Genomic DNA, 27,496 nt, shown 5'->3' with positions numbered 1-27,496 from the left:
TTTTGCCTCCGACTCCCACCCATCCAACCCCCGCAATTCACTGTGTAGTCTTTTACCGTCCACCTTCTTCTATCCCAGTGTTTCCCAACCCTGGTCCTAGAGTACCCCCAACACTGAGCATTTTGGATGTCTCCCTAAAGGACATTTATCTTGACAAAATTCCACAGGCGAAGAAGGTGTAGGCAGATGTGAAGCGAGTGTGAAACTCTCAAAAACTACTTGACAAGCAGCCTCTTTTTCGTGCTGCACTTTATGTTTTGGGAGTGTGAAGTCATAAAGAAACTCACTGCTATAACAAGTTCCTCGTCCATTGTGAATATTCCCAATATTCCACACACAGTGGTCACTGCCAAACCAAGCAACTTTCTTTTGGTCACCTCTGCAATAGTTCACCAAACTTGAACCCCACGCGAAATTCACGGAGGGAAATTTCTTCATTACCAGAAGTCCATCAGGCAAAATTCCTGATCACACAGATTCCCACTGAGATGACTGTATTTCACCCGCAGAATTTCGCCGTGCAAAGGTAAATGTGACAGAGCCTTTATTTGACACACCCAATTCAAAAGCCTCTACTAAAAAATGTATTATTTGGATCAGTTGTTACATTACGGGAGACATCCAAAATGCGTCTTAGGAGGGACAGGATTGGGAAACTCTGCTCTATCCAATAGACAGATAATTATTCACACTTCTTTGACACGTAATCTACCTGACAAGTCTCATCCTTTCAAGCTAGCCTTCTTCCTTGAGAGGACAAACCGATCTGAATGACCCAGTTAGTCAGTCAGATATGATTGTACAACAAACGTACAACTAACGAACTATGACTCAGATGGCAGAGCAAGATTTTACAACAATAGCCCAAGAGGAAAGCGGTTCTTCTATGTAAATACTGGCGAATTCATGAGAGCTCCAAGACATGTAGTGGCAGGTTCTTCTTCACCGTTCTTGTAGTCTTACTAGTTCTTACATACTCTCTCACACATACACACCTTTTGACTTTGCCACAGTCTTTTAATTATCATCCAAATAGGCATAGATAATAACAATATTATGCAAGTTTACAAGATAGCAATGTTGTGTGAGCTACACAGAGAATCACATAAGACATAATGTCTGTTAATTCAAATGTTATTACAACCATATACATGATAGTCACGGAGGAAAAAAAGAGCTTTATGTTCACAATTCACTGCTCCCTGAAGAGATGGACACTACTGCATGTCCAACTATGTTTCACATTTGTCAAATACAAAATTCCCTTTCATGTCATTTGATTACTTAATCTACCATATTTTTTACACACAAAAAGAAACCGTAACATAACTGCTCCCTGCCAGAATATAGACATCAATAATAATAAAAACTGTAACAAAGCAAACTTTCCCTGTATAAATGTATCATATATCTGGTCTCTTTTTCTCTCTCTCTCTCATACACACAAGTGCTCTTTTGGTGGGTCAACCATACAACAGGTCAGTGCTGAAGTTCCATACCCATACTTTTATCAGAAACCATGAAACATGCATTGGTCTTGAGAACCCATTGACAAATGGGCAAATAAATGAACAGAACTTTTCATAGCATTTGTATGTGCTTGGGCAGTACGGCAAATGTCTGTAAACAGACTAAACAGGCTTACAAAATGAAACTTTTAAGGATGTTTTTTTTTGCACAGCAGAGTGGCTATAGAAACCAATACCCATGTAATATTTTTTTGTGAAATATGCAGTAAAATGTCTGCACAAACTAATATATATATATATATATATATATATATATAGATATTTACAAACTTCTTGACATCCTGCTGAACTAATGGCAAACAAAATTTTCTTTAATTACAGCGAATATATACATTGCCACAGACCCAATCAGTCTAATAAACAGTATCAAAAAGCACAAAAAATGGAAACATAACCCTGTCAGAGAGAGTTGGGAAAACAAAAGCTTCCCTATGTTGAAACAACAGCGCAAATCTGTATTTCAGAGTCTATTGTCATTTGTGCAAGACATATGATACACCCGATATAGACCTTCCATATGCCACCCACCCCCTTTGACAGTATGACTTTGACATTCACCAATTTTATAAAACGTGAACCTTTAAAGCTCTGTGGTAGAGTATACACAAAGTGTCCACTTTAGTAATTGTATTTTAGAATTCAAAATCATATAGACAGATCACCTGCAGGTAATGGCCACTCAGTCTTGCCAATATTCCTATATGATTGCATTTAAGAACCCATCAAAATGCTCAAATGACCTAGCAACATCTCCACATGGGCTACTCATGACCTGTTCTACAAGTCTGTGTCTGCAGTAAAGTTCTAGGTTTCTGCTGTAGGAGGAAGTGCTGATTGCAGTCTTGACAACAACGATTGGGCCTCACTCATGTTCTCTAGTTCAAAAGTCCTCAAATATTGCATGTCAGGATATAACAATTTATATATATATATATATATATATATAGGCACTTAAACGTGTACTGATATGACTCTAACATGTCTTGTTCAGTATCAGCTACAGTATGTGCCTTAGAGCTAGGCTGCTAAGTACTGTGGTAAAGGCAGGTGAGGTCTTCAATGCTGTTCTCAGTTTGACAGAATGCACACACTGAGCCAGCGGCAGAAGATCTTCATGCTTGGTGGTTTTGGTCATGATTAGAGTGTCGTGCAGAAGTATCGCTATTTTTATACTGTGGTTTGACCCAGCGCTACAGTACCACTGGTTTCTTCAGAGGTAGGTGGCTCATCAAGATCAACACTGACCTCCTCTTGCATGTCCACATTGGATTCTGTGAGGGTTGTGATTGAAACTGCTGATTTATCACTGATGGAGTCTTCCTCCACTTTGATGCTGTAATCAGCGATTGGGCTTTGGCTGTAGGCCCCAGCACTAGCGTGGGTGAGTCCATGGACCTTCTTCAGGTGCTTCTCCAGCGTGGCATAGACAGTAAAAGGGACTGAACACAACTGGCACTGGAAGGCGGGGCGTATCCCACGTGCACCATGCGTCTTCATGTGCCTTGTAAGCTTGCTGCTCTGCGCGCAAGCATAGCTGCACAGGCCACATCGGTATGGCCTCTCACCTGTGTGGCTGCGTCGGTGCACTGTCAGGTTGCTGCTGTTACGGAAACACTTCCCACAAAACTCACAGGCTTCTTCTTTCTTCTTCTTACCCCCACCAATAGTGACCTGTCTCCTTTCGTTCTCTCGTTGCCAATCCTGGACCATTTCCACAGCCTCCACCTCTCTGTCGGTTTCCCACTCACCTTGAGGACGATCTTCTCGCTCTGGACGCTTTGGTGTGCAGTTGCCACTGGCGATCCCACTCTCCCCACTTCCACCTGTATCACCGCTCTCCAGAGAGCCCTCTGAGGGGCTGCCAAAGGGAGATGGCTGCTGAGGTTCACCATGACCTTCTTCATCTGCATCTCTTTGAGGCTGGCAGTACCGCAACAGATTACGATCTGGAACCCTGGACTGTGAGGACATCAAGATCAAGTTGTTACCTCCTGGGTGCTTCCCTGCCTCCATGCCAGCTACTTGATGCCCCACACCACTGGAAATATAATTATCTCCCTGTGCAGAAAGCTTTCTGTCCTCATCTGTACTGGCAGGGATGGGATCAGACATTTCCTGTCTTGCAGGGTGGCGGTGGCTCCTCATGTGACGTGCCAGTTCCCCGCTCTGGGCAAAAGTGAGCTGGCACAGGCCGCAATGATAGGGTCTATCACAGGCGTGAGTGCGACGATGGGCGGACAGGCTCCGCAGAGACTGAAAGCCCTGGCTGCACATCTCACAGGAGAAGGCTGTTTGGCGTGGTGGAGTGGAGTGTGGAAAAGGCGAAGCAGCTGGTGGAGAGGGAGACGGAGAGGGTACCACTCCTCCATTATTGTAGCTGACCTCTGCCAACCGCTGCAAACACATGGAGAACTTCAGCCCATGCAGGTCCTGTGCACCTGATGAAGGGGTGGAGCAGTAAGGCTTGTGAGGGTGGGCTGACCGCTGAGAGGATGATTGGAATGCAGAGGCCAGTGCAGCACCCAGGTGACGTGGATCCATCATGGCTGCTGGTTTTGACGTCCGTGCATTACTGTCTTCCTCCACTTGGTAGATGTTGAGAGAATGTGTGTTCTGAGCATGCTGGAGGAGAGCCCATGCACTGGAGAATACACACTGACACACCTGGCAGGTGAAAATAGATGGCTCCTCTGTGATGGAGAGAAACAGAGAGCAAAAAACAGGTGAATTTATCAGTCTATCATATGCAGTTAATCATACTGATATTACAGTGATTTGTTCATGTACCTCTAAGCACTAGGGATGTGCGAGACTAGTTGACTAAATGGTTCTGATGCTGCTTGACACGGTTATTACTAGTGGTCGACCGATATATCGCCGAGGCCATTAAATTGGCCGATATTCGGACTTTTTTTAATTATTGGCATTGGCCGATAAATTTTCCCGTTTGGCCGTATTTTTTTTTTTGAGGGCGCCGAAAATCACCTGCTTGCATGTGAAGCGTCTGAGACATGTAAACGACCAGTCACGGTTCGTTTTGTTGTTACAAGCCATCATGCTAATACAATAATAGACCGGTGTGCAACACTGTCATTTAAACGGTCCGCATATCAGAGTCGCGGCAGACGAATTTGAGCTCATGATGTTAAAGTGCTCGCATGTTTCATTCTCCCTGTCTCTCCTCAACAGTTCCCTGTAACTTTTAACTGTCTTGTCTAATGATAAAAAGGCAAATATCAATAAAACTTATATCATATACCATTTGCAAATATGCACATATATCGTTTAAACTGATGTTATAAACCAACCTTCCACAACTTCAGCAGATCCAGCGTCCTGTGGAACGCTCAAATCTTCCTCTGAAGCACGTATTCTAACAGTCTCTCCTCAACAGTTTCCTGTAATTTTTCTAATGATAAAAGGCAAATATCAATAAAACTTCTATTATATGCCGTCTGCAGATATCTCATTCATGAACCTCTTCCTGTCTGTCTTCCTGTCAAGCGCTCATCTAATATGTGATAGATATAATAATGCATGTATTCTATCAGCCAGAATCAAAAACTTCAGGATCAAAAGTTCCTCTCATTCACAAATCATGATGGTCGGGGCCTGGGTAGCTCAGTGGAAAAAGACGCTGGCTACCATCCCTGGAGTTCGCTAGTTCGAATCCCAGGGCGTGCTGAGTGACTCCAGCCAGGTCTCCTAAGCAACCAAATTGGCCCAGTTGCTAGGGAGGGTAGAGTCACATGGGGTAACCTCCTCGTGGTCGCTATAATGTGGTTCGTTCTTGGTGGGGCGCGTGGTGAGTTGAGCACAGATGCCGCGTGAAGCCTCCACATGTCTCCGTGGCAACGCACTCAACAAACCACGTTGCAACAAGGTGCGCGGGTTGATGGTCTCAGACACGGAGGCAACTGGGATTCGTCCTCCGCCACCCGGACTGAGGCGAATCACTACGCGACCACAAGGACTTAAAAGCGCATTGGGAATTGGGCATTCCAAATTGGGTGAAAAAAAAAAAAAAGGGGAAAAATCCCAACCCCCCCAAAAAAAAATCATGATGGTATGTCACAGACATATTTGTCTGTGACATACCAAATAGGCGATCCAGGCTGTTTAAACTGTCGGGAGATGAATCCGCACGAGCACGTGAGCACAACTTCAAGGCTGCATCCGAAACCAGGAAAATGCTGCCTCCAGAGTAGGGATGTAATGTTTTCAAGGTTTCACAATTTACCTCAGTTTTAAAACGGACAGTTATCATACCGTTGAAATCTTCTCATTGACTGTATTGCATGAAGATAAAGACAGATTTTTTCAGAACTTTTCTAAAATCCAAATCAGTTTAATTAAGACAGAATCTGCAACATTTACACAGCATCATATAAACTTGGCTAGATAAAATAATGTCCTCATGTTGCATTTGACTGTCACTCAGTTTTAAAGGTGACATGCAGGTGTCGCGAGCGTTGCGCATCACAGGCACATCAGAAGCCCAGCATGAGCGGAGTGCAGCACGAGCGCAACATACAGACATTTCCGAGCCTGAAGCATTATTTCCGCCGCCACAGAAGTTGAAGTCTGCTTTAATAATTTTTGTGCAGTTTATTTATTGGCATTTTGTCCAATACTGACAATTTCTTGCATGCATATTGTCAATGTCAATTTCCTGAAGAGAAGCCATGCATTTTGTAAACCCTATTTAGTACTGTTTTACAAATAAAACATATTATTAGTATTATCAAACACATTGGCCTGCTGTTTCACTACACTTGGGCAAAATAACAAACAGTAGGCACATCGTAAAGTTGAACGAGGTCTTAAATCTGTTTGCTGCATTTGTGAATGTGACAGAAATCATAAACATAACTTTAGCCTAACTAGTCATTACAAATCATGTAAAACTACATTGAATCTGGTGTTTTTATGAAACGGGCTATAATTTATTATCCTGTGTACTATATTTCCACTTACATTCATCTCTGTAAATTCCGTGGGATAGTGCTCATGGAGATGGGGCTTAAGGTTTGAAGTGTTTCCTGCCTGAGCCGATACTTTTTTGCGGCAAACTTTACAGACTGGGCAACCATCAACATTGATGGTGCCTCGTGGGTCTTTTACATAGCCAAGTAATCCCAGACAGCGGACTTCAACTTCTGTGGCGGCGGAAATAAAGCTTCAGGCTCGGAAATGTCTGTATGTTGCGCTCGTGCTGCGCTCCGCTCGTGCTGGGCTTCTGATGTGATCGTGATGCGCAGCGTTCGCGACACCTGCATGTCACCTTTAAAACTGAGTGACAGTCAAATGCAACATGAGGAAGGTGCAATTTAAAGATTTATTTTATCTTTAGTTTATATGATGCTGTGTAAATGTTGCAGATTCTGTCTTAATTAAACTGATTTGGATTTTTAGAAAAGTTCTGAAAAAATCTGTCTTTATCTTCATGCAATACAGTCAATGAGAAGATTTCAATGGTATGATAACTGTCCGTTTTAAAACCGAGGTATATTGTGAAACCTTGAAAACATTACATCCCTACTAGCAACTAATCCATAACAGGATATAAATGCAAAATTCCATATGAAAATTAATGTACATCACTGGCCAGCCATTTACAGTTACTGTGAAAGCTTAAACCTGTACTGAACAAAACAAGGCCCAAGTATGTCTCATTAAATAACTAAATAAAATAAAGGATATTGGACCCACTGATACTGATAGCATACTGACAGTACCTAGAATATTAAAATCAATCACAAAAGGGGGTAGAACCTTTTCCCATTTGGCCTAAATTATGTAATAGCCTTCCTGGCAATGTTTGGGACTCAGACACACTCTTGAAGGTCAAGTCTAGACAAAAGACATCTCTTTTGCCAGGCATAAACCTAAAATCTAGTTATGCTGCATTATCCAGGTCTGCTGGAGTCACAACCAATTCTCAGGATTTTTATATAATAAATATCACCTACAGCTTCTACGCTTACATTATTAACATTAGAACCTATCAGCTCCGGCTTCGGTTCCCGCTTCGCTCCCATTGCATATGTGTTGTGAGTGATGACTGCAAACAGCAGCCTGTGCCAACCGGTGTAAGGGTGCTTTGTTGACCACTTCCTGCATCACATTGGTCTTTTAGGATGGACTTCACAGGCATTGAACTACTGGCAACTTCCAGCCAGACATCAAGGGACACTTCACTGACCATTGCCTGAATCATCTCAGTCTTTTAGTATGGACTTCACAGAGAATAAACAACAACAATCTGCAACCTATGCCAGTTGGACAGCAAGTGACACTTCGCTGACCACTGCCTGCATCCCTTCAGTCTCTTAAAATGGCCATTTATTAAATTCCTAATGATAACAAATAAATAAATTGCATAATTTAATATTTTCAATGAACACATGACTTGCATTCCACATAATACAGTATGTAGCTATATAATACTGGTATATGTACATTTATTGCAATGCCAGAGAAGGATGGGCTCCCATGCTGAGTCTGGTTCCTCCAAAGGTTTTTCTCTCCATTAACTAAACATATTACAGAGTTTTTGCCACAATCAATTAACTTTTGCCTACTGGGGGCTTAATGACATTAAGACATGATTTGCTGCAAAGCTGCTTTGAAACAATGTATTGTGAAATACAAATAAAAACTGACTTGACCGTAAATATGTCTATCATCATGAAGACATTGAAATGAAACTGGCAGCAGAAAGAAAAGGCTGCAGGCAAGGGAGCTCGATCATTTACTGAAAACAGGTAAGATCACAAAATACATGATCGCAATAAAATACTAGCGTACTTCTTATGGCATACTGTGCAGGCTATACTGTATAATGCCTTTGCAAATAAATATTATTAGAAACATGCTGTATGAAACTAAAAAAAAAAAAAGTCAAACATCAGTACAATACATTTTTGTTCCATGACCTCACATTTAACAAAAATAAATTCAAGGAGCTACAACACGAAAATAACACTTGGAAATAACACGGTTATTTTTAGTCAAATTATGTGTAATATGCCTTAAAATGTTAGAAGTCCAATAAAAAAATTATTCCAGATTGGAATAATGATTCTGCTGAATACTGCGCATATTGACAAATGAAGCTGGTCATCTGGGTATTCCATGCATATAGAATAATGTCAAATATTATCCAAAAATCATATTTTGCTTAAAGAATAAAAAAGCCAATATTTTTAAAACCATTGCATTGTGACAATATTTTCATGACTATTAAGCACATTAACCAAATTCTCATTACAGTGATGCATCTGAATGTTTTACTTGTACTAGTTTTTTGTAATTAGGCGACTATTATTCTCAATGCTGATTTTCAATTTCTTTTTACTGTAAAACAGTCATGTGAATCAGGTTCACTTTTTGCATTACGGTAAAAAGAATTTAAGGGGGAAATGTGCTTAGGTGTCATGTCACAATGCAAGAAATTCTAATATAGGCTTCATATTCTTAAAATATTTTTGATTTCGGGATGAATTAAGACCTAGACATGTTTTTTCAAGATTAATCCAAATACTGGTGAAATGGTAAGAGACAGCATGCTATTCTGAACATAGCCTATGTCACCAAAGATCATCGTGACCTTACAGTATCACCTCATGAGAACCCAAAATGTTCCTAATGTGTCTAATTTTTCATGCAAATCTTAGAAAAGCTGCATGTCACAAAATTTAACTGCGAATCTCCTGCAGGTGTACAAGTAATAATGAGCTGGTAATGGCTAGCTCTTGCACACCAGTTAGGTCAGAACTGAGAAGAGAGTCTTGTTTGATTAAAGGTGTGCTCACAGAAGATTCAGATAACTGCAAAGAGGTGGATTGAGACGGAAGCAAATGAGCACAGATGGGTTCCTTTAGCAGCTCTGGTGGTATTTTTAAACGTGGATAGCTTTGTCTCTATTTCAGAAAGCGCTCTCCAATTAAGCTGCAAATTGCTAATTAGCGGAATGGGGCAAACGAAGGTTTTATGCAAATGAGTCCTGACTCAGCCTCCTTGATAAATGGGGCCTGTCTGCAAAGCAGAGTAAAATTCATTTAATTTTTTTCCATTCTCTTCCAAAGGGTTCAAAGTTGAGTGGTATAAGCCTCTTTTACATCTCCTCAAGTCAAAATCCTTCTGCATTTTATTGGGAGGGGGCGAAGAGAGAAGATTAAAAAGAGCTTCCTCTATACTCTTCCCTCTTTCTATGTGCCCAGAGAAGAACAATACTACAAGGGAAGAGGCAGATCTTTCAGCAGCAGGAATGGAGGTTAAATAGGGATGAAAAGGAGAAGGTTGGAAGAAATGTGTTTAATTTTAGAACAAAAAGAAATAGCTACACAGGTCATGAAAAACAACAGAAAAATCATCACCCCTGTGACTGCAACTTCGCCCCCTCTAAAAAACAGCCCTTCTGCCTCCAAATCTCTCCCTCGGGTGGAGGGGGGGGGGGCTTTTGTCTCGGGGTCTTGGAGTGAAACACAATACCCAGCCTGTCTCTCCCTCTTCCCTCTCCCTTTCTTTCATTCTTTCCCTCACTCTTTTTGTAAGGATTCCCATTTGGCCCAGGGTAGCAATTGCATATTAAGCAGAAGCAATAACGGCTAATTAAAAATGCAGATTGGCTGCAAGTGCTAACGAGCAGCAGGCAGCATCTTCTCTCTCTGGGGAACAGAGCGAGAGAGAAAGTGAGAGAGCGAAAGAAAGAATAGGGACACTTGAAATGAAGAGCAAAGAAAAGCTGGAGGAAATAAAATGAACACTAGGTATTGATACACTGTCTAAACCAATTCAGCAATACTTAACACTGCAACCTCTCCAAAATCTCAGTCTCCGTCACTCCTTCGCACCCAGACACCACTGTCTGATGGGTTGTGGGGTAACTGAATTTTCATTGGATGAGTCAAAATGAAAGTGCAAAATGACAAATGTATGAAACGCCCTGTCCGTTATCCACCTAGTTGTCACTAACATTCATCCTTTTGTACACCTGTCCCAGAGCTGCCAAATCTACCCATAGCTTTTTTACGTGGTTTGACAGATGTCGCACAAATTAGATCATTTTTTTAAAAAATTTTTTATAACATTTATAACCAGTAAAAATGCATACAATGTATGTTTGACAGAAATTATTCACTTCTTCCAATGGTCCCATTTCACATTTCCAGGTTTGGAATGTAGAAGTAAACTTCTATATGAGAGATCACAGCAAATATTATTAGTTCCCATTTGCACCAACAGAAAAAATCCACTATTACATTCCAATGGCTTTCCAAAATAGGAAAAAATGAAAAGTGGTGGATTACGGCAGTCAGAAGAGAGAAAGATGCCAAATTTACTGCCATTCATGCTGTCAAGTGTTATTTCTTTCGAGTAATGTTAGGGTACAAATAAAAATAAAAATAACAAAAATTTAAACACAAGAATCATTTTATAAATTTACACTAAATAATAAAATTAGTAAGATGTATGCTGCTAAATAACACGCCATCACAATCTGTGAAAAGGGTCTATTTCTACTCGATCAAACTGAAACCTCAGATACAGTAGGGATTAAGAATGTACACATTACCCAGTACAGCACAAATGCATTTAAAATACAGTGAATTTATAGGTTAAAAAGTGTGTCAGCAGAAATAAGGTAACCTAACTACAAGTAACACACAAGTATAAGCTGCAAGACACTGCATTCCTTTCATATTATCCAAGCCTCCTAAATATTACAATGTGTTTGGCACTGATGACACTGGCTTTATTAGGTTTGATTTTTTTTTTTGATTATGAGCTAGACAAATTATTATTTAAAAAAAAATTTCCTCCCCTTTCAGCTTTGGTATTGGGCAGTCTTTATCACACAAACCTGGCAAACATGACCTGTCTATTAAAACAATATCTCTTATTAAGGAAAAGTGAATTAAACTGACACAAATGAAGCCTTACAATTTGAACCGTTCCTTATCAGGCCTCCTGTCTCTCCTGTCTCTGAAGTCTCTGAATCTTTGCTTCAATAACAAAGATTGTTGACAGTGAGGAAGTCACACTTTAGTATAGTTTGCATACTCTAAACCTCTAAGCCAAACACCTTTATCAGCAACTAACACCTTCATACACTAAAAAAAGTAAAGATGGACTGAACTCCAGAGAAGCAAGAAATGTGGATGTACAGAAGCAGAGCATTAGGAGGAAGGAAGTGCAAACATGTGTACATTTAACCGACCGAAAGAGTGAGAAAGTGTGCTTTTCATTGATAATGATCAATTATATTCATTCAGTTGCCAGATTAGTTTGTAATGATAAACTAATAAATGTTTTGCTCACTGTACAGTAACAGCAGCATGAGAGTACATGTCTGTGTAAGGAAGCAGTTCAAGTCACGGTTCAATAGAAAGACACTGAGAAACACCAACACCTGCACAGGCCAATGATTCCCTTTAGGGCCAACTACTTCAACAAAAAACAGTGAAGTAGCTTTGAGAATTATGATCACACACACACGCCCACCAACATCCTGTTCAACAGTCAAAAGTGTACAATGTTTCAGCAAGCACATTTCCAAAATTCATGAAATTCTTCTATGCATTGCTTGGCTGTAGGTTGATTATTCTATGCCAACAAGGGAAAACGTCATCACTGGGTTGGGTGTCATACAGGGTACTATGATTTCCATGATGTGGAAAACACAAACTGAATCACGGAATCCAGTCTTAAAAACAGACTTTAATAAATGCAGAATGTCACAGAATTTCACATATTTGGGATAAAATTAATGTATTAATGGTTAATTAATCATATTTAAATTGTGATATGTCATAGTGTGATGATTAAACCACAAAAGACTGCGGTTTAATTAAATAAATATACAGTCTGAATGTGCTGTGAGCTTCAAAGGGAATGTGTGAAGCCGGACGCTCATATACTGACAACACCTCATTATAAGGATAAACATCACGTGCGCTCTGTGTTTCTTATAGATTACTGACAGCAGAGTGCACATTAAGCTTAAAGTGAGCAGCAGCTGCAGATGATATATTTATATAACTAAATCACAGCCTTTCTAATAAGTTAACAAAGGTTTAATAAGCACACTTAAGCCATATAGCAAACGGTCTATCCAGAGGTGTCATCAAAAACATACACTAGATGTGTGAAATTGGAGAAATTGCAACAGAAATACATTTCTACTGTAAAGTAAAATGTTATATTCAGTGTAGTAATAATAATAATTAAATATTAATTAAATTATATTTAAGCAATATCTCACAAACAAGAATGCTGTTGTCCTTAAAAGTTTTCATAAATGCTTTCATTAATACTGTGATGCTGTGCAGCACTGTATTTGACAAAATAAAAAAATTAAAAAATAACTCCAATATTGTGTTTTGGATTGTGCTGTGAGGATCTGTATAGAAGCACTTCATTTGATAAAAATAATGTAATGGTATGTTACAATAAAGGTAATAATTGTTTTGTTTTTCATTTGATTAAAATTCTAAACATTTATTTTCATTAGACAGTCCTAGACTAGACTAGTCATATTACAATTGCGTTTTTACACACAAAACGTGTTTTTGCATAAACGTGCTAAATGGTTGTCTTTTTATTTTTTTCAGTGTCTAGTGCAGGATTGCCACGTTTTTAGATGGCATGTTTAAAAAACTTCAACATTTAAAAAAGGATCTTGAGGGGGCCTGGGTAGCTCAGTGGTAAAGACGCTGGCTACCGTTCGCTAGTTCGAATCCCAGGGTGTGCTGAGTGACTCCAGCCGGATCTCCTAAGCAACCAAATTGACCCGGTTGCTAGGGAGGGTAGAGTCACACAAAGTAACCTCCTTGCGATCGCTATAATGTAGTTTGCTCTCGGTGGGGTGCATGGTGAGTTGTGCGGCGATGCCACGGTGGATGGCGTGAAGCCTGCACACGTGCTATATCTCCATGGTAACGCACTCAAGCCACGTGATAAGATGCGTGGATTGACGGTCTCAGACGTGGAGGCAGCTGAGATTTGTCCTCCGCCACACCCAGATTGAGGTGAGTCACTATGCCACCACAAGGACTTAGAGCACATTGGGAATTGGGCATTCCAAATTGGGAGAAAAAAAAAAAAAAGATCTCAAGACACCTGTGCTCTTTAACATTCATTGTGCTCCTAGCTTTTTTTTTTTTTTTTTTTTTTAGCCCAAACACATTCCGTCTAAACAGCCCCTAACTCAGTAAGAATCTCATTCACTTGCCAGATCTGCACTCAAGGGGAGACATTTCTGTAATACGACCTCTGGACTTTATTTTGAAGAGAGTCGGAGAAATGATGGGAGCGATGCAACTCACAGAGGACTCATAATAACCAACCATGCCAGCACCTGCTATGACTGACAGCATGTTGGAATAATGAGAGGTTGGGGGAAGAGTGTGTGTTTGTGTGAGAGAGAGTGCTCTGGGAGTTGCGCAGTTGGGTGGCCAGACTGTGCTATGTTTACCTGGCCACTTCACCTGAGAGACAGAGCTAAGGAGATGCTCAGGTGCCTTTCCCACAACCCCCAGGGTGCGTGTATAAGTGTACATTTGTCTGCGTGTGTAGAATAACTGCCTATCCCTTCCGCACAATTAGGCCCGGCGTCTCTAACTCACCAAGGCTTCAGTGCCACAGCAACGGCGGCCTAATGAGCTGGACTGGGGATGGTGTCGTTAAATAAGGGGACAGTTTTACAGAAAAAAACAGTATCACTAATTAGCACCTAGAACTCACCAGCTCTGTTAGCCTCCACCCTCACACCTGGCTCTTCCTTCCATCTCCTGTCCGTCATCCGTCGGAGCTCCACATAGCCTGCCTCCACCTGCGTTTCCTGGCCACATCGGAGCGTTTGAGTAGCTGGAGAGGGAGGGGTGTGGTCCTGAGGCTGGGCCCTGGCACTACCGCATCCACCCTGTTTGTGCTGGATAAAGGTGAGGATATGGGCCAGAGGGAATGCCTGACCACACTGGCCACAAGTCAACAGGTCACGACTACCAACCTCAGGCTGAGACATTCGCTCAGGTGATGGTGAGGAGGTGGGGATGACTGTGGACTCTGGAGCATCTGTGGAATCAAATAAACATGAAAAACTTTGACAAACAAGTGAACAACATGCTGTACAAAAGCACATCTGTCACTCTTGAAATGAGTGGCTTTGAAACGGCCCCCTTTCTCTTCTAACGTGCTACTTTCAGTTCTCTGCATTTGTCTGATTACTGCTAAACTGTCACCATCAGCAAAGCTCTGTCTGGTCAGCAGACACTGACCACTTCCTGTGTCTCTGCCACCGAGGCCTGTTTTGCACAGGAAGCAGTGCGACGCAGCTCCGATGCACTTGAGCAATTCGCCCATTAGAACGCAGTGATACATCAGCCACTTTGCACTGTAGTCATCCTACCACATTCACAAGTCTGCTGATCTAAACAAGGTGTCTTTCACACCAGCCATAACCACTGTACGTATGAGCAATGCAAATCTAGACAGGTAAAAGCTTTTGGTTGGACAGGATTTTGTTGCACAAATAATTTGGCTCACAATGCAGTCAACAAAAAAAAAAAAAAAAAAGTGTACTGTGTGTTAAAATAAATAATAATAATAATCTGTGGCCGAATTGAAAGTCACTTATATTTTCACCCTGGCTGCATCTAAGAGAGGAACTTGCCCTTTGGCCTGGGTGCCGCTGCTGTGGTTATGGACACAAGTACACAAACACACAGCTCATGGACTGGATCCACCTGCCCGGGCTAGGCTGTCCATGCCGCTGCAGGTACAGACAGTCCCGGGGAGGGGAGGACTTCACCGGTGGTTACTCAAAAATGTCACCTTACCTGTTTCAACTACTCGGGCTGTTTGCGCCGACACGCAAAAGGCGCGGCTGCGCTCTCTCTCTCGCGCTCTCTCTCTCTCTCTCTCGCTCTCTCTATCTCTCTCTCTCTCACACACACACACACACCTTGTGGTCAGGTGAGGCACGCACGGCTGACCCCAGTTAAGAAAAAAAAAAAAAAAAAAAGAAAAGAAAAAAAACCTGTCAAACTCAAAAACAAAACAAATCAACATTTAACTTTAAATGTCATGAAAGTGGTGCTACAGCACGGACGTTCACTGACCACTTTTATTAATCAATCACTGAAATCAAGAAACTTTAATACTATTAAAATATTGAGGCGCAATGTCGTCAGCAGGTAGAAAATGAGTGTTACGCAGCACGCGGGTGAGAAAAGTTGGCATAAAAAATGCGAAACCCTTGTGGAAAACCTAAAAACTAGCCGCTAAACTAAGAAAAGTGACAACACAAAACATTAACAGTTTGAGAAGATGCAATAAGGAAGTGCAATGTTGTTGCTTCAACTCGCTCAGACTGTCTAAGGAAACGTCCGAGTACAATTTTTAAATAATATCTATTTAAATGTTACACTACTAACGGTCTACTCACAGAAAACACACACACAAACTCGTCAGCAACACGAGTAAATAAAACATTAGGATGTTATAATTCTAACTCCAATATCAAGTTCTGCGCTCGCGCTGGAGCTCACCACACGAACCACGTGAAGTTGTTACACTTAATACGCTTTTATGTTTTTCCATATTTAGCGGTGAATGAATTTTGTTGCGTTTTGTTGATGAAATGTGCATAAAGTTCTGCTCTTTTTTTTTTTTTTTTACCTTGCATTGCGCTCAGGTGTTGCGGTCTACTGCCGAGTTTGCGCCTGGACATCTTGAGTGATGATCCCGTAAAACTAAACTGACACTGTAAATCTCATAGAACAGCAGCGATGTGTGACTTGATTGTCGTCAATGCTGTACCCGTGTGCCCGTCACTGCTCAAGTTCACTGTCTACTGGCCCTACAGGAGGAGGACGGCATGAGCAACGCCTTCAGCCCGCCCCACATCATCCTCCTCATCCTCAGCCCTCTCTCTCTTACCATTGACCTCATTAAAAACTCTGCTGTGTTTAGACAACGGCATCAGTGCCACTCCAAATTATCTCAACTCTTTCATTTCGTTATCTCTTTGCCGTATTGGAGGAATTATGTAAATAGTCGCTTTGATGGCGCGCAGCTGTTGTTTTGACACCAAATAAAACGTGCTGGTTGAGGATGTGGGTAAAGAGGAAGTGGCTTTATCGAGGTCGGCTGAGACAGGTGTTTTGCTGTCCAGCTTATTTCGAAACCCAAAAGTAACTGCCATTTTCTCATCTAATGTTAATGGTGGTGGTAAATACAATCAGGGACTTCTGATATTCGTGATCGTATACAGCGGTTATTAAATCCCATTTCAATTTAATTGCATTATTTTGCGTTTAATCAGGAGCGCTTCTAATGTTGAAGTACGCCACCTGGCGGTTACAACGCGTAACATTCCAGAGAAATTGCCCTATTGATCACTTTGTAATAAAATAGCAAAAAATAAATAATAATAAAAAATTAAAAAAAAAACCCAAGGCACAATTTTTTCCATACATGATTAGAGTTTATTTTAAATGTCCACATCTGAAATTGTTTCAAGTGAAAGACAGCACCACCTGATATTAACGGATGAAGTTATACTGATATTTACACTGCTGAGAGCAAAAGATGATGGGCATTTATAATCTGCATGTTCTTTAAAAGACAGTATCAAATTTCATCACACTCTTAAAGGAATGTTCCGGGTTCAAATCAAGTTAAGCTCAATCGACAGCATGTGACTTAATTTTGACTCCCACAAAAATGTATTTTGACTCGTCCCTAATTTTCTTAAAAAAAAAATAAATAAAAAAAACCTAATATCTGGGTTCCAGTGAGGCACTTACAATGGAAGTGAATGGGGCCAATCCGTAAACATTTAAATACTCACTGTTTCAAAAGTATAGCCACAAGACGCAACCAATGTGTTAGACATGATTTTACTGTGATAAAATCACTTACTATCCTTTTCTTTGTAACGTTATAGTCAATTTTACAACTATTTTCACAACGATGTAATGTCAACAAACCCTAAAATGACTGTTAAAATGATGATTTAAACAACTTTACAGCTCAAATAATACATGAGTTTTAATAGAATTAAAGTGCTTTTATAAAATGTTAAGCTTCACATTTCTGCCTTTAAACCCTCCAAAAATTGGCCCCATTCACTTCCATTTGAAGTGCCTCACCGTAACTGAGTTTTGCTTTTTTTTAGAAAAGTGCTGAGACGAAATATTTTTTGTGGTAATCAACATTATGCCACAAATGCTCTCAATTTCTCTTAACTTGTATTGAACCCAGAATATTCCTTTAAACAAAGGCATTATATACAATGTTGGGATGTGCTCCCTCACATGATGTGGAATGCTTAACCATTCATCTGAATCTTATATTCTAAAATTGAATTACTCCAAGGTAAAGGAAGAAAGCTGTAAAATTTCTAGCTCTGAACACTACTTTCTTATCATAGTAACCCAGCTAATTTGACTTGTAATATCAAAAATGGGAGGGAAAATTAGTTTAGAGCAAGACAGTTCTAATTTACAGATTTTAGCAATGGTAGTCATATAATTATGATTTTACAGTGCAGTCTTCAGATGGTGTAGATTAAGCTGAAGTGAGTGAAATTCATTTTATTGTTTAATTATAAACTCAACATTGTCATCCTGGGATGGGATGGAACATTTGTTTGACATGTCTTTTCTTCTTTCCCCTCTCCCTCAAGGTTTTATCAGGTGATTCTTCAGTACCGGTAATGAGGACTCCGTGATCTCGATCTTGACCGTGACTTCCTGTGGAGTTAGATAGAACAACAAGTTGAAATGGGGTTGAATTTCATTATGTTTAGATAAAATGGACAAGTGTGGTGCCCTCTACAGCCTTCTAGAATTTAAACAGGCACAGACTGGTTTCAGCATACCTTCTGGATGAGCCGTGGTCCCGACCTATGGGGTGTTTAAGATTTATGATTAGAATCTACTTTAGGACATGTTTAACTTCATTCACAGCATATTTCTTAATAGTTATTATGCTGTCAATCTTAGAATTCTGTACCACCAAGAATAGAACAAACCCAAACCATAGAAAGAAAAGTCAATAAACTCCATTATCCTGATTTCATATTCACTATACAGAGAAGGGATTCTTCAGGCAATAGGTGGCTCTTCCAGACCAGCAGGGATCTTCTAGGGAAACTCACCGCATTTGGCGTTGGGGGAGGGCGAGTGGCTCTGACGCCCATACTGCCTCTCCCATTCATCTCTCTCCTTCTCCCTCCGTTCTCTTTCCCTACAAGACCAAACAATGACCAAACTGTATCCTCACCTTTATAAACAGAGAGGACAAATCCCACAACACGAATACGTTATGCATGTATACACACGTTCAGACTTACTTCATGCGTATTTTCCGTGCCATTGCCCGTAAAACCCCTTCTCGTTCCTGTGGTGGGAAAAAACAAATGTTGGGGTTAAAGCTCCAAAATATAGACCTACTACCTGGAATTACCACACTCAATACCCCAACATATCAACCCCCACACACGTACCTGCCGCTTGTTCTCCTGTTGCTGGATCTTGGCTTGTGCTGCCTTCTTATCCGCCTTGGCTGAGGAAGATGAAAGAAGAGGCAGGGTCAACAGGCTTTCATTTCAAATGTCTTTCCCATTACAAACAGACAGCTTAGAAATATGCAGTATACAATTTGAGCAGGCAACTGGATCAGCTTTTCACTAAATATACCATCAAAGGCTATATCCATTTACATAAACAGAATGGAACCAAAGATAAAAAAATAACACAAATTATAGTATTCTTATAAGAAGATGGCTCTTAGTGTTTGAGTGTGCTTTGGAAACCTACATTGCTTGTTTAGGGCCTTCTGCATTCTGAGTTTGAGCTTTTCCTGGGGTGTCATCTTGGACTGCAATGGACACATTAACTTTAGAAAAAGTATGATGGGAAATGTCAGAAAAAGAACAGCGACTGAGAACAAGAGATTTATGCAAGTGCAGGTTCATCTGTAGTTCCACCGTATTACATTTTACTGACTTAGGCTTGTGTCATGCTGAAGTGTGAGAGTGCCTTTAAACCATAAAGAGATCATTTGTTTGCTACATGTGGTCACATTTCAAGTACCGGTTGTCCTTTTTGCCTGTGATGTTTATGTTGTGGGTGTATTTGTACGTATGTTTATGTAGGCAGCAGGGGCAAGGTGTGACCAGGCAAATTAGGGCAGCCGTTTAGAGAGTTTACAGTACAGAGCCTTCCCTCATATTTTTATTGCATCACATGGCCAGGTATGGCGACTCAGTGAAAATTAACAAAATGGCAGCTACTGTAGCCATTTCAGATGGTGCTGCCTTTCATAGCAGCAAAGAGTTGAACTTTTACACACAAGGACAGTGTGTACTGACTTATGCAGGTGTGTTTGTGTAAGTGTGAATCTGAGTTAAGTTGCTCTGCCTGTCTTGACAAGCCCAGTGCAGAGGCTACAACACTCAAACTGTTTAACTGCTTATCAAACCTCATAAGAACTATTATTCCTTTGTAGTTTTCCTCTCATCAACATTTTAGCATGTTCGATAATACTTAGTAGGATAAAAGAAAAGTAGATGGATCTTTTCATTAAATATAAGACAATCCAGAGACTGTGCACTCCTTTTGAACACAGATTGACTAGGTCCTTTGGAGACAAGTCTGTCACTTCCTGCTGTTCTCAAATGCATTTAAAAAAAAAAGAAAAAAAAAAAAAGAAAAAGGCATAAAAGGTATATCAGTTAAGTTCAGAAATTGCTGCCCTTCAAAAGACCACTGCATTCTGCAAAGAGAGGGCATTGTGGCCACCTAGTGCACCATGATAACTGATCACAATGTAGACAGCTATTCAAAAAAATTTCAAATGAGATCAAAAGCTCTTTGAGGGGCCAAGAGTGCATGAGACGGGCAGGAGCCCCAGCCTGATTATTAACTGCATCAGCCTGTCAGGGGTGAGGGAGGCGGAGTCTTTAGCAACAAATCGAGATATATCAAATTCTTACTGACTTTGGCAGCTCCAGTCTCTTTACCACCCGGACTTTCAGGCCTAAGAGAAAGAGAGAATGATTGTTAGCTGCATCCCTTTTCATTATTCAATGTTAAGTAAGGCCGGTGATTCTGTGCTTGAAGCAACTCACTTTCTCAGTTTGTCAGCAGTAGCAGAGGCAGGCTGAGCACAACGGGATGAGGGGGAGGGGCTGCGGCTGGCAGCAGGTGAGTGGGAGGGGCTTTGACTGACGCTGCCGCCCCTCCTGTACGCAGTGCTGCGACTCCTTCGCTGGTAGCGATCACCTGAGCGTGAACGGGAGCGAGACCTGAGGGAGAGAGTGCAACCTCTGTTAAAAGTAGCTCTTTGCTTGGGAATAACATGACGGCCACATAGCTAGTGATGGACAGATATATTGGCCAATATATTGGTCATTCCACCTTCATTCCAAAATGTACCGACAGCATTGTCAACATCTGTTACCGTGCAAATTTTTTTTTTTCTTCATAAATTTGAAATATAGTGCAGAATATGTAATTCTTTTGTAATTGTGTACTTCTTATTTGCATTTTTTATATTTGTATTAAAACGGCCATCATCCACCCTATTCTCTTCATATATATTTTTTAAAATTTACAAAAGAAAACAGTCATAAAAAAATCCATATCATCCATATTTAACCTCAATACTGTCTGATCAATTTTAGGAAAAGCCATGAATTTTTCAAATCTAACAAGCTATATAGGTTTGAATATCTTAGGCAAGTTCTATTACCTGGTTCGCCTGCGGCTTGTGTAGAATCTCCCCCTGTCCCGGTCTCTGTTTCTGTCTCTACCCCTGTTCCGATCTGTGGAACGTGACCGTGTCCTGTCGTATCGTCTCCTCGAGCCACCTCCTCCACTGCGCTGACACGAACGGGAGTCAGACCGCCGGTGAGAGCGAGATCGCGACCGCGAGTAACGGATGTCTCGGTCTCTACCTCCACGAGAACGGCGACTCCGGCGGGAACGAGACGATGAGCGTGATGAGCGATGTGAGGAGGACCGTGAGGAAAAGGACGAGTGACTGGAGGAAGAGCGTTTTCGGCTGAAAGACAAAGACAATATAAAATGTTATTATGGGCAACCTATGCCAAGGACCGATTTTACAATCATTCTAAAAACATTCAAACCCTTTACAATGCGGTCATGATTTTAGTAATGCCACAAAATATAATCAACAGACTAAATAGCCAACTCAGACATTGGTTGGCTATCTCATCCATATTTAAAAAGATACTACTAATAATTTTCTGAACCAGTGGCACTTTTCACGCACTTATAAATGAAAGGAGAAAACAGCCACTAAGGAGCCAGAAAGTAAAAAGGGGAAGTTACCGACCGGGAGCCCCTGCTATGACCTGCGGTGTTGGAGGTGATGTGGCTTGACACCGCTGCAGGTGGGGCTTGTGGGGCTGTGACTCCCTCATCATCACTGCCCCCGAAGCTAGTGATGAAGGTGATCTTTTCTTTGCCCGGGGTTCGGGAACGAGAGCGTGACTCTGAACTTGAGTCTGACTGTGGCCTGAGAAAGAATAAGAGAGAACAGAGAGTAGTGAGAGAGATTATATGATCATAATGACTTTGGTGGTAATTGTTAAAATTACCCTTGCTTTAATACATAATTCAGAGCTAAATACACTTACCGTTTGTAGGGGTCATATGTAGGACTGTCTCTTCTGGCATAGCTGTTGGAATTCACATATTAATTTGTTATCCAATATTCCATCAAAATATATGCATCCAAGTGTAACTGTTGCAAGTTATACATTTTTTGTGTGTTTTTAAGGAATGTGTTGAAAACATCAGTGTCAAATGGAAACTATTATTTAAAAGGATGTATTTAGGCATAAATGAAATGGGTGGTGGTCAGTGGAACCTGGAAAAGAGCTAAATGCCAGTAATGGCAAGTCCAAAGACTGTGTCCACTTGTGTCATGTAGTAGCAGTATAGATTAGGCTGTTACCTGGGTGGGCTGATTTGCCTGCCTTTCATATACTTCTCTCTAAATTCTCTTCGCTGTCTGCGAGACCGCCGGCCCTGATGGAAACAGAAAAAAAATTATAACTGTGATAATACTAACAATGTCAACATAAACATCTTAAATGGGAGGGGAGTCAAATAGTTAAAAGTTTATGCCCTTACAGAGTACATGGCCTTCTCTGCCTCCAGTGCTTTAGCATGCTTAATGGCCTCCACTTCCTCCTTGTCCTTCCTCAACATCCTGCCACAAAGACAGATCAGTTTTAACTACATAATAGGTTTGTAGAGGAAGATCTTTACAGTATTTGATATGACCAAATATGGCAAAATTATCATTCTCCTCTGATAAGTTTGCATTTTATTGACGGATGAAAAATGTGTGAACAAACCAGACAAAATCCCCTTCTGCCATGCCGTAAGTGGTACCCATCTTGTTTATCTCAGTCACCTGCTCTGGGCTCAGTTCATCTACATCCACCTCAACATCTACAACATGGATAAACATTCACACACACATTGTAAGGAGGTTATCTACTAATTTAGCTAGATCAGATGTTTCTATTTTCAACAAAATAATTATCCTGAGTTGTACAGTAAGTGTGCTTTGTATGAAGGACGAACCAATGTCAGGGATGACCTCGTCTTCCTCAGACTCGCTGTTTTCCGAGTCATCTTCATTATCATTCTCCGGCTGTACATCCGATTCTGTCACTGTGCTGTCCTCATAGGTATACCCGATTTGAGCTTTCTTCTCAGCAAGTCTAATAGAGAGAAACAAAAGATCTGATTCTTCTAAAAGAACAGACTAAATATATATGTTGCAACTTACAAAATGTGATTTTAACTTTAAACCACTGGTTCATGGGTTCATACTTTTTCTTTTCATCCTCATTTGGTTTTTGCAGGCCACCGTAGAGCTCATCCACATAGATCTGGTACAGACACTGCTCCTCAGAGACTACAAAATGACAAGAACATTTTAAGGTGGATTCATCAACAGTATCTACTCACATTACAAGGGTCAAAACTGTTTTAATCAGTTTTTAATCAAAGTAGACTTACTGTTTGCAAAGTCATTCTGCACCAGACCTCTATAGCGCTCATAATTGCACTTCCTCTCTTCGGATTCCTGTTCTGGGGTGCTGTGACAGAAACAGTGAACTCAACCCAAGATATTTCTTGAAGATATTCTTCATACAGAAAATTATATAAAATTGCATGGTAGTTAAACCAGGCTATGTCAGTGCTGTTTAATTTGTTGTTTTTCTGCAATCTCCAGGTACTCTTCAACATTACAGGTGTATTAAGACCAGAAAAAAAAAGAAATATCCATACTCACGTTGTGTTCAGGAGAGGCGGTGTATAGGTGGGAATGTAGTCCAAGTGCGCCCTGACATCGAACCTATCAATCATGTTGTTCGTATCTCCTTGCCAAGGCATCCTGTAAGGACAAAGAATTCAGATTTGACAGTTTCTCCAAACAAAACCTTTTTTTTTTATAATGAAATTTCTACACTGATGTGCAAGTAAGAGACTTACATGTTGATGGGACTCTCGGCTGCAAGGGCTACAGCTGAATCCAAGTGAATTTTGTATGCTCTGCCATGAACCTGCAGGAACTGGGCTGGATCCTTTTTCTACACAAATGAACAGAAATGTGATTCTATGATTAATTTGTATTCAGAAAACAATGCATGAAAATGCAGTCATGGTGGTATGCTGGAGATTTCTACTTACAATTTTCTCATAGTACTCTCGCCGTCTCTCCCCGCGGCGCTTGTAGTCCACCATCATCCCACGCAGTTTGCGCTCATGTTTGCGGGCCTCCTGCCACATGACGGCTCCGCTTGGGGTTGGGCCACGTCGGGGCAGGGTTGCTACTAGGGAGACAGAGGGGTTAAAATCAACTAACCTCAGCAGTCATTGAGCATATCCTCTGCACTTCAATAACTGTCTGATTTGGTGCAGCTATGAAATCAGACATCAGAAGACTACAAAGGACACTATTGGCTGTATTGCCCTCCCTTCAAGAACTATACACTTCCAGAGTGAGGAAAAGGGCTGAAAAACATCACTCTGGACCCCTCACCCAGCCCACTACCTTTTTGAACTTTTGCCTTCTGGATGGCGCTACAGAGCACTGAGCACCAGAACCATCAGGCACAGCAACAGTTTTTCCCCTCAGGCTATCCATCTCATGAACAGTTAAAATTGCCCCATTGAGCAATAATTATGTGCAATACACAGTTTAGTCTTTTTATATTTGTCCAACATACCATACCTCTTCTGCCATACATTCCCTTGCATCTGTATATAACAGAGTTGTATTTGTATATTGTAAATACATATGTCTTATTGTGTATTTCTATATACACTTATATTTTCTATTCACTTTTTATTTTTATTATCTTTGTCTTATTGTTGTATTGTTTGTGCACTGGAAGCTCCTGTCACCAAGACGAAAACCTTGTATGTGTAAGCATACTTGGCAATAAAGCTCATTCTGATTCTAAACAGCAAACACACTGAATACCCACATTTTGTGCACCTCACAAATCTGTATACTTTCACACACAGAGCACAGTATATTTCACCCTGGTAACACACATTAAGCTCCTGCGATATGCAGAATTATCACAGAAGATTAGATTACAATAAATTAGTACAGGTTTCCCCAGCTGCAGAAACTACATAAACTATGTATACGTCAGAAAACACAAACACATGCTATGAGACTACCTGTAAGACTGTCATTGTACATGAAAACTAAATTAACTATCTTTACTGACACTAAGTGGCTAAACACTTATAGTAAAGTTTGCTTAAACACCTAAAGAGTTAACAAACATTCATTTTTTAGTTTGTTGACATGGTTAGTGTCAAAGTAAATAAAGGTACCATGTTAACCTAATAACATCTAAACTATCTAATAATGGTTTAAATGCTTTGTCTTTAGATAAGAATTGCATAATAAGACATTAAGACTATTAGGTAACAAAATTAAGTTAGTAATGTATGTAGCCACTTAAGCTAACATCACATGTGTATTCCGTCATTCATGGACGCACATAAAAGACAGCAATTCAGCTAATTTAATACTCGTGTAATATTTATCATTCCTGTGCATATACGACAGTGTTTTTGTGAGATTATTTATAACTGCGAAATAATATTTAAAAAAAAAACACTGGCGTTCGCTAGCGTATTAACGCTAGCTGCCAATATTTACATCTAACGCTAACTAACGGATAAAGACGCAAACAGATGATGTTATCATCAAGAATAGCTTTTGCGATCATATAAGCAAATTAATTACCTGTTTGCGTTTACAATAAGTAAAGAGTGTTTTTTCCTGATAGGAAAAGACATACGTCGTTGCCCTAATGGAACAGGCCGCAAGATTACATACACGCACACGCTGCTCCAATCACTGAGCTGAACACCACTAGAGGCGTTCACTGTCTTTATATTTACTTGTGAAACTGTTATACATACCTACAGGAGGCGCACTCTGGCTCGTTTAACTCTAAAGGCGTTTTTAGGCCTGGTTTCTTGAAACGTATAAAAAATATACTAATAGAATCAATTGGTTTTGAATGTGTGTACTTTAAATCACATATATGGGCTTATTTAAAATTAGTAAACAAAATGGCTTGTGATTGGCCTATGGGCGCTTGTGGGTGGTGCGTCTGTTGTTTAGAGTGTTGTTAAATCTCAGCCTGCAACATTTATTAGATTAGCAGTGGTCTGAATAATGACAATGAAACCCTTCATTATTCAACTAATCAATGAAACCAGTAATTTAATTTAAGTTCACTGTGAGGGGTTTAAATTTAAACACAATGTACCAATGAGAGACAACGTCCGGGTCGCTAAACTTGCCCACTTGGAAGAAAAGTTAATTGCCATTTTACCTGATTTTTCTATTTCTATGACCTTTGCTGGTTTGGTGTTGTTCCTGTCTGATGAATCTGTAGAGCCCCCAACTGGTTGTAATACCAGTAATGGTCTGGGTGTATTAAAAATGTGTTACAAATGTATTATAATCATTACATACATTTGAAAGTACCTTCTTCTGTGATTAGGACCAAGATTGAATCTATATAATATGAAAATTATATTTCTATTCTTCCTTTGCATTATGCCATATGCTCATTGCTCATCTCATTGGCAGTCAGTCCATTGAACTGCAGTCAGTGGGCTCACACGTCTGCCATTAGCAGACGGTCTGTCAGTCAAGTTCAAGATCCCATATTCCCTATAGTCATGCTGTAATTTAAGTTATTAATCTGTGCATTTAACCAGGTTTTCCCTTAAAAGTATTTTAAAGGCCCATTCTTAACCTTTCTTTGCTTGCATTCCCTTTTTGTAATCTTGATGAACTTTAAACATCTTTCAATATTGGGAGTGGGCGGGACTTCCTCTTTATTTGTTAGCCATGCTGCTAAAGTGACTAATGTTGTTTGAATCAATTCTGCGCATCAGTCTTGTAGTAGAAGCTCTTATCATGCCTGTTTTCTTTACAAGTCATTCCAAGGCCTCTTCCATTGTCCTTTGTTTGTCCATGTCAAATTTCTTCTATCTCTTCATATCTCCCAGGTTTTGACACCAATAGTATTTAAAAAAAATTTTTTTTTACTTCAGTTGTACTGGTCATATTACTTGGCATTCATTTGAAATTTCTTGGTCAAATGTTCAAAGCAGTTCTTTGCTATTGAAATTTTGTTGAAAGTTCAATGTCTTCAGTTTTCCATGGAAGTCTTACTTCATATCTGTCATCAATATTTTTCACATTTTCTTAAAATATCTGCAACACATCTTTGTTGGTTTTTGAAATTTCCTCATTTGGTTTTCCAATTCCAAGAGCTTCCAATTAACAAAATGATCTCAACTGCTTACTGACATTGTCATTAACAATTGTAATTGCTTGCACATTTGATGGTTCGGTGCGCA

General features: G+C 40.3%; 2 protein-coding genes across 6 annotated transcripts; both read right to left on the bottom strand.

The window, feature by feature from the left end:
- Positions 1–1,740: 1,740 nt before the first annotated feature.
- LOC127456073 (B-cell lymphoma/leukemia 11A-like) lies at positions 1,741–16,588 on the bottom strand. Its single transcript, XM_051724382.1, has 3 exons — positions 16,215–16,588; positions 14,280–14,609; positions 1,741–4,219 (listed from the first exon to the last, which is right to left on the bottom strand). Exons 1-3 carry the CDS (start codon positions 16,264–16,266, stop codon positions 2,697–2,699), a joined length of 1,905 nt encoding a protein of 634 aa, XP_051580342.1. The 5' UTR covers positions 16,267–16,588; the 3' UTR covers positions 1,741–2,696.
- Positions 16,589–17,699: 1,111 nt separating this feature from the next.
- Positions 17,700–25,984, bottom strand: LOC127456072 (CLK4-associating serine/arginine rich protein-like). Of its 5 annotated transcripts, none has more exons than XM_051724379.1 (21): positions 25,860–25,984; positions 24,281–24,423; positions 24,083–24,180; positions 23,883–23,984; positions 23,606–23,685; positions 23,417–23,501; positions 23,165–23,304; positions 22,933–23,029; positions 22,706–22,784; positions 22,527–22,600; positions 22,207–22,248; positions 21,903–22,085; positions 21,297–21,608; positions 20,674–20,850; positions 20,543–20,582; positions 19,361–19,439; positions 19,048–19,106; positions 18,895–18,941; positions 18,700–18,788; positions 18,421–18,445; positions 17,700–18,292 (listed from the first exon to the last, which is right to left on the bottom strand). In XM_051724379.1, the coding sequence occupies exons 2-21, from the start codon at positions 24,377–24,379 to the stop codon at positions 18,244–18,246; spliced, it is 1,956 nt and encodes a 651-aa protein (XP_051580339.1). In that variant the 5' UTR covers positions 24,380–24,423; positions 25,860–25,984; the 3' UTR covers positions 17,700–18,243. The 5 variants fall into 5 exon arrangements, 3 of the variants coding, with proteins under 3 accessions (XP_051580339.1, XP_051580341.1, XP_051580340.1); XM_051724381.1 differs by having other exon boundaries at positions 19,361–19,421; XM_051724380.1 differs by having other exon boundaries at positions 24,281–24,420; positions 25,860–25,974.
- Between the last annotated feature and the right edge of the window lie 1,512 nt (positions 25,985–27,496).

Source organism: Myxocyprinus asiaticus, chromosome 18 (assembly GCF_019703515.2).
Source record: "Myxocyprinus asiaticus isolate MX2 ecotype Aquarium Trade chromosome 18, UBuf_Myxa_2, whole genome shotgun sequence".
In the NCBI taxonomy this organism is placed as follows: domain Eukaryota; kingdom Metazoa; phylum Chordata; class Actinopteri; order Cypriniformes; family Catostomidae; genus Myxocyprinus; species Myxocyprinus asiaticus.
This window is presented reverse-complemented; position numbering and strand designations above follow the sequence as displayed.

Bases quoted from the DNA above. Each gene is read 5' to 3' on its own strand.
- LOC127456073 (XM_051724382.1), bottom strand. From the start codon at position 16,266: ATGTCCAGGCGCAAACTCGGCAGTAGACCGCAACACCTGAGCGCAATG. The intron at 14,610-16,214 runs GTAAAAAAAAAA...TTGATTCCACAG, and splicing joins ACACCTGAGCGCAATGCAAG to ATGCTCCAGAGTCCACAGTC. The intron at 4,220-14,279 runs GTGAGTTCTAGG...TCTCCATCACAG, and splicing joins GGTGGAGGCTAACAGAGCTG to AGGAGCCATCTATTTTCACC.
- LOC127456072 (XM_051724379.1), bottom strand. From the start codon at position 24,379: ATGTGGCAGGAGGCCCGCAAACATGAGCGCAAACTGCGTGGGATGATG. The intron at 24,181-24,280 runs GTAAGTAGAAAT...TCATTTGTGTAG, and splicing joins GAGAGTACTATGAGAAAATT to AAAAAGGATCCAGCCCAGTT. The intron at 19,107-19,360 runs GTAGGTTTCCAA...CATCTTCCTCAG, and splicing joins GAAGGCCCTAAACAAGCAAT to CCAAGGCGGATAAGAAGGCA.